A 12,063-nucleotide genomic window follows, 5' to 3' on the forward strand; every position below is an offset into this window, starting at 1 on the left:
ACAAGTCGGTTGCGATAAAAAAATCATGAAAAACTCATGTCGACTTTTTGACCTGTCGACATTTTAAATGTCAGTATTTTGACCTTGTCGGTATTTGAAATGTCTGTATTTTGACCATGTCGGTATTTTGTCCGTCAGGATTTTGATTGTAGGTAAATTGACCGCATCCCGAAACAATACTTGGTCAGGAGACAGCACTAAATACCAGCAGATGTCCTGCACTGTGGCGTACACATGGAGTCGCGATATGCCAATATATTTTTAAACATTGGTACAAATGTAATTTGCATATAAGTTAAAATATTTTTTTTTTTTTTTTTTTATATGCATTAAACCTTCCATTTCCAAGCTTTTAGATAGTCAATATTTAGAATCTGGAAAAAACTTTTTAAAGGGAAGCAGCAGATCCCACAGGAAGGTGGCATGGTGGATTACAATGTAAAGGAACATTTCTTATTAATGGAACAAAAACTCTTGCAAAAGGCCAGAGTAGGACAGGTTTTTGTATCAAATTAATTAGAACAAATAAATACATAAGAATAATGTAGTTTTTTTTGTGGGAAACAAACTTGCACAAAGAAAACACCATCACACTTTCTCACAGTAAGTAAGTGGAAGACAAACCTATGTAGCTGTGTTGACATCACCTCGGTAACCAAAGTCCTTAAAATTCTGTTGCTACCTACAACAAAGATACTGAACAGCCTCTGTGTGGTTGGAGCCTTGCAGACTCCAGGCAGAAGGAAGTGACAGGTGCCCACAGGCTGTGTGTACAGCACAGTCCCATGTAAATGTATGTAATACGAAAGACAGAGGATTGTTCCTTGGATATTGTTACAATTGAAAAAACAATGAGTAGCCTGTTTGGTCCTTGAAACGTAGTTAGGAAACCTATGCACGACCGTGTTCCATTCATGTGAAAAGGTAAGTCAGACTCTAAACTACTTTCAAGAAAGATCTATGTGGATTTCATGGCATTATGAATGTAGTTTGCATGTTCCGCAGCATGTCTCTCACCTGTGCCACGTCTGGCAAGACAGTACCAAATTTGGAGGTCCGTTCTGCCACTCCTCCCCTTCCCCCAAAGATCAGAAATGTTGTACCAATTTGCAGGTTTTGCCCTGCCGCAATGTGCCATATCTACACCTCTAACCCATTTTGGAGACATGCGATGTTGTGGGGTATGTTATTAAAATGCTTCCCTAGATTTTCTTATCTTAATTTTGAGAAAATGTTTACATAATCTCCATGCAATTTGGCGATACACTGTAAGTATTATCATTTATTTCTAAAGCTATGTAGCACTTTACAATTGGCAGCAAACATGAGAATAAAACAACACTGGGGGTGGGTGGTATGGGATTTAATTATCAAAAGTACCCACCTCCCTTAAACATGTGGAATTAAAGTTTTAGTATGATTGGCATGTTTTCTTTTGTTGCACCTATTTATAAAGCAGATATCTCCTGTGATCACTAAATACCTGACGTACCTACACTGTATGGGGACATTGTATGCATGAAGGTGGGACTAGCGCAATATCCAGATGAATAAACTCACTGATCCCTGCTCCTTCCTATAGGAAAAAGGTACTAATTGCATTCAGATCCTTCCACCCTCTCTGACACATGTATGGCCTAGGGCAGGCTTGGCAAACTTGTGGCGCTCCAGTTGTTTGAAACTACAAGTCTCAGCATGCCATGCCCCAGTTTTGCTAATGCTAAAAATGCTACAACTGGGGCAGGGCATGCAGGAGAGCCACAAGTATGTCACGTTTGGCTTGGCCTAGGATGCCGCATGTATGGTACTGCTGGGACAAAAACTCTCTAAGTAGTCTTTTGGCCACCAGCCTTTATGTGTTTTTTATTTATATGATTTTTAAGGGGGAGATACATCAAGCCTTGGAGAGAGATAAAGTGGCGTAGTTGCCCAAAACAGCCAATCAGAGTCAAAAGTATGAGAATCAGGAAGTGAGAGATTTTGTGAGAGTACTCCTGTTTTTTTATAGTGGCAATCACTTATATGGAAAAATCAACCTTGTTTTGCCATGTAAATGATTGCCACTTTAACCCCCCCCCCAAAAAAAAAAACACAGGAGAAATCTCACAAAATCTCTCACTTCCTGATTCTCACACCCTATTACATTCCTCCCCAAACTGTTCAAAGACTGTGCTAGATAAATTACCATTAGAGGCTGATACTTTGCACAACTTCTCCACTTTATCTCTCTCCAAAGCTTGATACAGTGTATTTTGTGCAGAAAATAGTAGTATTCATTGTAAATGTACTTATCTTTAAAATTTGTCTTGGGAACATTCTGCTACATGGCAAGTGGAAATGTGAGTTGTAGCAGCTATGAGATGTGATGACCTCAAAAGAAGCCCAATGTAAGAGACATTATGTATGTATGCAACTTTGTGCTTTGTCAATGATGATATCCACAGACACAAGAATCAGGACACTGTGGGTGAGATGTACTAAACTCCAATATGTGGACATACCTCCAAAAACTGCTACTGTTGATGGAGGTTTGCAGCAAACCCCAAGTACATTAAAGTGGTCAGCATCAGATATCACCGATATGCTCTATGGACTGCTGACACTGCAATCCCCATAGAATGCTATAGGCTGAGATGTGCTGGTATGCATCAAACTCCAGAAACCAAAACATTCTGGAGTTTGTGTCTGACAGGCAATGCCATCTATAGATGGCCTTGCCTATAGAAGCCTATGGACTCCTCTCTAGCAGGGGGCAGAGACTGCACACAGGCCTCTTCCGCACTTAATGCACTCCTGCCCAAATGGGTCATATTTTGTTTTATTTCTATCTGTGGAAACAGGTGGGATAATTACTGACCCAGTAAAATAGATTAACTCACCTAAGAAATCCGGAAAACATGACCTGTTGATGGTACTTTAAAAGTGCGCTAGACACTTCCTATATTAAACTATTTACCTTTATTCAAACAGATGATTTTGCTTCCTCAGCAGCAAAGCTGGTGTATGAGTTCTTGTTGAATTAAACAATTAAAGAAGAAGAAGAAGATGACATCTCTGTCTGTGTTCCTTGATATTCCTAAAACTCCTAAGGAAATTGAAAAACTACAGGAAGAGGCTTTTCTCACAGACACAGATGACAGAAAAGTTATCCTCCAGCGAAGAGGTAAAGTGGAAACCTATTGTATTCTAACCCTATGTAGAATAGCAGGGCAGTCAATGGCTTCACTAGGGAGGTACATGGGTGCAGACCATGGGATCCGGTCTGAAGATCGACAGTGTCTAGGTCGACAATGTTTAGGTCGACCACTATAGGTCGACAGTCACTAGGTCGACATGGATGGAAGGTCGACATGGGTTCTAGGTCGACATGTGCTAGGTCGACAGGTCTAAAGGTCGACATGAGTTTTTCACATTTTTTTTCTTTTTTTGAATTTTTTCATACTTAACGATCCACGTGGACTACGATTGGAACGGTAAAGTGTGCCGAGCGAAGCGGTAGCGGAGCGAAGGCACCATGCCCAAGCATGGCGAGCGAAACGAGCCATGCGAGGGGACGCGGTGCACTAATTTGGGATCCCGGTCACTCTACAAAGAAAACGACACAAAAAATAAAATAAAAATCCTCATGTCGACCTTTAGACCTGTCGACCTAGCACATGTCGACCTAGAAACCCTGTCGACCTTCCATCCATGCCGACCTAGTGACTGTCGACCTATAGTGGTCGACCTAAACATTGTCGACCTAGACACTGTCGATTTGATGAACCACACCCGCAGACCATACCGGGTGACACCGTCAAAGAGGGTGACACCAAAACATCAGAGCTGCTCAGGGGTCATCCCTAGGATGGTGTTAGTGAGCAGAGGTGATAGCAGTGATGGATGACATGCATCATCCACACTGAGCGAGGATACGCTGTTAGCTGCCCAGCAGTTCCTGGAGCACTGGGAAAGCCCCCAAAGAGAAGGTAATGGGGAATGACATGCGTTCACTCCCCCAAAATGTCAAACCCCAGCGGTGTGGCATTTCATACATAAGGACATGTCCCTTTGATGTGTGCCCATTCCCAACCTCCACTGGGTAACTCCAAGCCCATTGTCATCGCTGGCAGTAGGCACATTGCATTATTGGACAACAAAGAGTCATTCAGGAGAATATACTACTTCACTATATACAAAATGATAGCCCTACTCTCAAAACTTCCTCCTATTTACTAACAGAGTCAAAAAGATACTAAACAAAGAGGTCTTCTATGAGATATGATATGTTGCTCGGTCCCCAAATCATATGATCATTCTGTCTCTTTTCTGCTATACGTGTTAGACGTTCCTCTTTGTTGCACAGAACTTGTGTCTGATGACGGTCAGCCCTGGGTTCCACCGCCAGTGAGGAGAGTGTATCTACAGATAATCAGTGACCCAACACGAAATTATGAGCCTCAGCCAATAACGGGATCTACAGAGTTTATCCGAGGAGTTACAGAACTTGCTCTTGGGAAGAACAGCAAGGCTATCCTGGAAAACAGGGTAAACCATTGGCTGCTGAACTGTTGTTTACAGTGTACATCTGCAATGACTTTAGAAAATATGTAAACAAGTTTCATGGAGAGGTACATGTGCAAAATAAACGTCCCATAGCAGTTTGACAGTAGAATGACATCAATAATGTTCTGTTATTAACATTCTGCCACTATAATCAGTGGCTAAACATTCACCTACCTGCTTGCCTATGTGCAAGAAGTGACTTTGCTGAAATGCTCTGTCCTTGCCCTGTGAATGTTCTCTCCAACACATCACAAATGAATGTAATAAATGCCCTGTCTAAAAAGGTGTGTGCAGGGGAGAGGGGGGGGGGGGGGGGGGGGGGGGGGGCAACATGTGCAAGATAGCACCCGCTCTCGTTCCCCTGCTCGCAGCGCTATTTACTTAACTGCTTCTAATATTTAACACTACCATGTGAGTGGTAGAGTTATTTTAACGTGCAGCGTTTTTTTCTCATCTACGGGTTCTGACATATGAAGAGGATCTGTGAGAGGTCCTTGCAGCTGGTGCATGCAAAGACTGATTGTAAGGAGTTCAATGTACAGAGCAGAAGAAAGAGAAGTAGAGTAGGAGAAAGGGGCCAGTGAGTGGGAAAGAAGAGAGTGTCCAGGAGACAGAGCTGCAGCACTGCATTGTGGGTAATAGGCCTAATTCAGGTTGGATTGCAAAGCGCAGGGGGCGCAGAAAATGCGATCGCCTCTGCCTGTCAATCAGGCAGAGGCATCCGTGGGTTGGGGGATGGCAATGCTCCTTTTCCTAGGCGGAGAAGGAGTGTTGTGAAGGGTGGAGGCGACCAAATGGGGGTGGCATAGTTGAAATGGGGGGCGTGGTGTGAGCGTCACACGCAGCCACCGCGATCAGAAAGCTAAGCTGCGAAGGCAATCTTAATTTCTGCCATGAAGTAGAGATTGCGATGTGATCACAATTTGTGCTTCATCAAGGAGGGGAGGCGGCGGTCAGCATGCTTGGCGGCCTTGCCCTGGGATGAATTGCAGAATTTGCAATCCTTACTGAATTAGGCCCAATGTCCTGGATGCCGGCTAACCGCTGGGACATTACCACTGGTCAGCACAGCTGCATGCCAGGATTACCTGGTGAGTTTGAATCTTCACAACGAGCAGTAATGGGGGGTACACACTGGGCGATTTTTACCTATTTTCTTAGCGATCTGTCTAGATCGCTTCTAAATTAGGCTCCGTGTGTATACCCCATAGTGATGACGATGCGCAATCCCACGCGTGGCCATCGCATGCTCAGATCTTTAGCACATGCAGGCAAGATCTAGTTGGATCGCCTAGCATGTGCATAAAAGACACTGGCTAGCACAGTTGGCTCAGCACACATCTCTGTGTGTATAGCGGTGTATAGCGATGTATCGCGTAGCACACAGGCACAAGTCGCCCCGTGTCTACCCCCAATTAGTCTGAGATATTAAGCACAAAAGGGGAAGAGGCAGGTGAGTGCTGCACACTCCAATTAGTTAAACTCTGGTATCTGCTTTCACAGACAACGGAAAGTTGCTTAAGCACCTTTTGCCATTAGAAAAGAGTGATAAGAGGCTTAAAGGACCCGTTTAAATGCACCAGTCATTTACAGACAATAGAAGGTAACATTGGGCCTAATTCGGACCTGATCGCTAGGCTGCGTTTTCGTGCAGCGGGCGATCAGGACTAAACTGCGCATGCATGTGCACCGCAATGCGCAGCCGCATCACACTGGTACAAAGCGGATGATGGGTTTGTGCGAAGAACCCAATCGCACGGGCGTTCGCAAGAAGATTGACAGGAAGAACCCGTTTGTGGGTGTCAACTGACCATTTTCTGGGAGCGGTTGGAAAAACCCAGGCATGTACATAAGTTTGCAGGGAGGGTTCCTGACGTCAATTCCGGGCCCAGACAGGCTGAAGTGCTCGCAGCGGCTGAGTAAGTCCTGGGCTACTCAGAAAATGCACAAACTCTTTTTGTACCGCTCAGCTGCACATGCGACCGCACACTTGCACAGCTAAAATACACTCCCCGGTGGGCGGCGACAATGCGAATGCAGGACTGCAAAAAACAGCTAACGAGCAATCAGGTCTGAATTAGGCCCAGTGTTTGCCAAGAAATAGTCTCCATCCATTTGTAATCAGCAAGTTACATCATACGATCACTTTGTACACACTAATAAATATTGGTACAGTTATTAGATATTTACTAACGCAGGTTTTGTCTTATGTGTCAGTAAATGCATTCGACCGTAAAATTTGATCTACGAATTCAGGCATTAGAAGATGCAATTAATAGTTTTCACTAAATTTATTTAAACTTCAAAAGTAAAACTTTCCTGTGGATATCTGATAACATGCCCAATCTGTTGAAAATAATGGATTGCCATTCTTCTTCTATATATTGTCAGGCAAGTGGCATACAAACAGTAGGGAGCACCGGCGCTTTCAGAGTAGGTGCGGAATTCCTCAGACGATGGTATAATATAAATGGGAAAGTGTCAGCCTGCATTCCCCTACCCGCTTATGGTAAGTACCGTTCTCTGAGTTTGCAGGCTTCCATTGATTACCCATTGCAGAGAGTGCTGCACTGGGTAATGGGGAAGTATACAGACTGTTAGGGACGGTTCTAGACCAAGCAGAACTTTGTACAAAAATGTATTTTGTGCCTTTCCCTGCTATACAAAAAGTGAACATATCTCACATTAAGCATATCGCAAGGTGCAAGGCGTGGGTCATTTGTATCGGACCTCTGCCATTTTTTTAACCAGATTGGTTACTTTTTACTTTTTCCTGTATTTTGTGTCTTAATTTAATAATATTTTACCTACCCCTTTATTCCCTACAATACATTAGTGACCCTTCTATACCTACACTACTCTGCAGATGCCTCTATACCCTGCACTACATCACTGACCCCTCTATAAACTGCTCTACATCACTGACCCCCCTATACTGTACATTACTGACCATCTATACCCTACACTACAGTACTGACCCCTCTATACACTACACTACATCACTGACCCCTCTATAACCTACACTACATCACTGACCACGCTATACACTACACTACATCACTTACCCTTCTGTACCCTTCACTACATCACTGACCCCTCTATACCCTGCTCTACATCACTGACCCCTCTATACTCTACATTACTGACCATATATACCCTACACTACAGTACTGACCCCTCTATACCCTACACTACATCACTCACCCCTCTATTACCTACACTACATCACTGACCCCTCTATACCCTACACTACATCACTGACCACGCTATACCTTATACTATGTCACTGACCCCTCTATACCCTACACTACATCACTGACCCCTCTATACCCTACACTACATCACTGACCATGCTATACCCTACACTACATCACTGACCCCTCTATACCCTACACTACATCACTAACCCCTCTATACATTACACTACATCACTGACCCCTCTATAACCTACACTACACCACTGACCACGCTATACCCTACACTACATCACTCACCCTTCTGTACCCTTCACAACATCACTGACCTCTCTATACCCTACAATACATCACTGACACTTCTATACCATACATTATATTAATGACCCATCTATACACTACACTGGCCCCTCTATATCCTACACTACATCACTGACACTTCTATACCCTACCCTACACTACATTACTGACCACTCTATATCCTACACTACATTGCTTACCCATCTATACTCTACACTACATCACTGACTCCTCTTTAGCCTACATTACATTACTGACCCCTCTATACCCTACACTACATCACTGACCACGCTATACCCTACACTACATCACTGACCCCTCTATACCCTACACTACATCACTGTCCCCTCTATACCCTACACTACATCACTGACCACGCTATACCCTACACTACATCACTGACCCCGCCATACCCTACACTACATCACTGACCCCTCTATACCCTACACTACATCACTGACCACGCTATACCCTACACTACATCACTGACCCCTCTATACCCTACACTAAATCACTGACCCCTCTATACCCTACACTACATCACTGACTACGCCATGCCCTACACTACATCACTGACCCCTCTATACCCTACACTACATCACTGACCCCTCTATACCCTACACTACATCACTGACCCCTCTATACCCTACACTACATCACTGACCATGCTATACCCTACACTACATCACTGACCCCTCTATACCCTACACTAAATCACTGACCCCTCTATACCCTACACTACATCACTGACTACGCCATGCCCTACACTACATCACTGACCCCTCTTTACCCTACATCACTGACCCCTCTATACCCTACACTACATCACTGACCCCTCTATACCCTACACTACATCACTGACCCCTCTATACCCTACACTACATCACTGACCCCTCTATACCCTACACTACATCACTGACCACGCTATACCCTACACTACATCACTGACCCCTCTATGCCCTACACTACATCACTGACCCCTCTATACCCTACGCTACATCACTGACCCCTCTGTACCCTACACTACATCACTGACCCCTCTATACCCTACACTACATCACTGACCACGCTATACCCTACACTACATCACTGACCCCTCTATACCCTACACTAAATCACTGACCCCTCTATACCCTACACTACATCACTGACTACGCCATGCCCTACACTACATCACTGACCCCTCTATACCCTGCACTACATCACTGACCCCTCTATACCCTACACTACATCACTGACCCCTCTTTACTCTACACTACATCACTGACCCCTCTATACTCTACACTACATCATTGACCCGTCTATACCCTGTACTACATGATGACCGCTCTATAACCTACACTACATGACTGAAAACTTATTTGCATTACTTAATTGGCATTTCCATTTGGGCTGCAGCAGAATGGTGATTCCTGTTTGATGTTTGAAATTAATGTTCAGTTTGGAATAATGTACATTATTCAGCATCCTCTCATGCAGCAAAACCAGTCAGAATACTGCCAAAGCAGCTGTTCGTCTTCTGTCACTGAACTGTGGTCTATGCTAATTGTCTGTGTGAAGAATACAGCTGCACTGTGCTGACTTAGGATGTAACCTAGGAAATCCTACTTTTATGAGAGAATTATTTTTGTATGTAACTGCTGCTACAAATATCTATCTATCTATCTATCTATCTATCTATCTATCTATCTATCTATCTATCTATCTATCTATCTATCTATCTATCTATCTATTGATCATATGTAGGTTCCTTCACTCTAGCTGAGACATACTTCAGGGGTAATTCCAAGTTGATCGCAGCAGGATTTTTGTTAGCAATTGGGCAAAACCATGGCCCTCATTCCGAGTTGTTCGTTTGCAAGCGGATTTTAGCAGATTTGCTCATGCTAAGCCGCCGCCTACTGGGAGTGAATCTTAGCATCTTAAAAATGCGAACGATGTATTCGCAATATTGCGATTACACACCTCGTAGCAGTTTCTGAGTAGCTCCAGACTTACTCGGCATCTGCGATCAGTTCAGTGCTTGTCGTCCCTGGTTTGACGTCACAAACACACCCAGCGTTCGCCCAGACACTCCTCCGTTCCTCCGGCCACTCCTGCATTTTTTCCGGAAACGGTAGCGTTTTTTCCCACACGCCCATAAAACGGCCTGTTTCCGCCCAGTAACACCCATTTCCTGTCAATCACATTACGATCGCCAGAACGATGAAAATGCCGTGAGTAAAATTCCTAAGTGCATAGCAAATTTACTTGGCGCAGTCGCAGTGCGGACATTGCGCATGCGCATTAAGCGGAAAATCGCTGCGATGCGAAGATTTTTACCGAGCGAACAACTCGGAATGAGGGCCCATGTGCACTGCAGGGGAGGCAGATATAACATGTGCAGAGAGAGTTAGATTTGGGTGTGGTGTGTTCAATCTGCAATCTAATTTGCAGTGTAAAAATAAAGCAGCCAGTATATTTACCCTGCACAGAAATAAAATAACCCACCCAAATCTAACTCTCTCTGCACATGTTATATCTGCCTCCCCTGCAGTGCACATGGTTTTGCCCAATTGCTATCAAAAATCCTGCTGCGATAAACTTGGAATTACCCCCTTCAAACGAGAATTAAAGGGTATATTCACTAAGCTGTGAGTTTTTTTTAGAAGTGGAGATGTTGCCCATAGCAACCAATCAGATTCCATATTTATGTAGCTGGTTCTAGAAGATAATAGCTAGAATATGATTTGTTGCAACTTGCTTTGGGGAATATCTCCACGTCTAAAAAACTCACACCTTAGTTAATATACCCAAAATTGTGATGTGTAACTTTTGACCTTAAAGCTCAAGAAGCCAAGGATACTCCTAAAATAAAATATTAAGTAAAAAATATTTTACCAGTAAAAACATTGCTAAAACCTTATTTTAGGCACAAACCCTCCCCCCTGATTATAGATTGAGATCCTTTCATAGCTCCATGAGGAGCCCTTGGTTGAGTAATTATCTAATAATGCATTTTTGGAACAGGAATTGATCAGATAACCAGCTGAGGTCCTGTGGTGATGACACCGGTGTATCCGGCTTTCCCAGAATTCCCAGCAAAGTCTTTAAGCTTGGCATTTGTAAACAAACGATGCTTGGCACGCTAGAAACAACTACAGTCACTCCTGGGAGAGATTTCACTCAGTGCCATATATACAGCTCACTCCACCCCTCCAGCCTGAATTGTATTTCCTTACTTCCGACTGTTAAATGCCTACTGGGAGCAATGCCCACATCCACAGGCCGTTGCTTTTTTTGTCTATTTTTATTCATTTCCTTTCTGTAGTTAAAGCTACATATCATCTCTCTGTGTTAGCATTTCTCGTTTCATGACAGGAAGATATGGGCGGCTACACTCACAAAAGGAAAAAACATAATCCGGCTGCTGTATAGTTTACCAGGGCTGCTGACCAATGGCATTCAGACTAGATATAAATATGCTGCTCTTTGGTCCTCTGCATAGCTGGATCACACGCAATGGCATTGTATAGGATGGCACCTCCATTGTCTACTTACGCAATCTTTATTTATATTGTTCAGCAACCATCAAAGGGACTGCAGGATTGTGTTTTATTGCCAAATCTATCCGGGTATTCAGTATAGAATGTGTAAGATGTATGAGCTCCACTGATCTCTATGCAAGACTTTTTTTTTACCCCAGAGAATCATTGCATGCATGCTCCTGAGGATAAAGGGAATATTATTGTACTTCCCTGGATGAAAATAGACAACACTATATCTGAGTGGTTAATGGACATTATCCTCTCCTGTATGCCATGGGAAGCATTCTCAAGGTGCGTACACACTGACCAATATATTGGCCGCTCTATAGAACAGCCGATATATCAGTGGTCCGTCGACCAGTGTGTACCAACGATGTGTTTGTGAACGCCGTCGTTCACAGACATATTGCATCGACCCTGCAGCACAGACATCCTGCACAAGCCTGCGGTGATTGACAGTGCAACTGGGCGGGCGCATGTAACTGCCCGCCCAATTC

The 12,063-nt window shown here is 43.8% G+C and overlaps 1 protein-coding gene across 6 annotated transcripts in view; it reads left to right on the forward strand.

The window, feature by feature from the left end:
- The first annotated feature begins 703 nt into the window (after nucleotides 1–703).
- The window catches only part of LOC134936672 (aspartate aminotransferase, cytoplasmic-like), a 48,258-nt gene continuing 36,898 nt past the window's right edge, over nucleotides 704–12,063 (forward strand). The window contains exons 1-5 of one of the 6 annotated variants that reach the window (XM_063931840.1): nucleotides 704–924; nucleotides 1,457–1,589; nucleotides 2,971–3,163; nucleotides 4,325–4,527; nucleotides 6,937–7,054. In XM_063931840.1, the coding sequence (XP_063787910.1) occupies nucleotides 3,046–3,163; nucleotides 4,325–4,527; nucleotides 6,937–7,054 (439 nt within the window). In that variant the 5' untranslated portion in view covers nucleotides 704–924; nucleotides 1,457–1,589; nucleotides 2,971–3,045. The remainder of the gene's footprint in view (nucleotides 925–1,456; nucleotides 1,590–2,970; nucleotides 3,164–4,324; nucleotides 4,528–6,936; nucleotides 7,055–12,063) is intronic. The other 5 variants (XM_063931839.1, XM_063931844.1, XM_063931841.1 and 2 more) reach the window with 5 other exon arrangements.

This window comes from Pseudophryne corroboree, chromosome 6 (assembly GCF_028390025.1).
Source record: "Pseudophryne corroboree isolate aPseCor3 chromosome 6, aPseCor3.hap2, whole genome shotgun sequence".
In the NCBI taxonomy this organism is placed as follows: Eukaryota; Metazoa; Chordata; class Amphibia; order Anura; family Myobatrachidae; genus Pseudophryne; species Pseudophryne corroboree.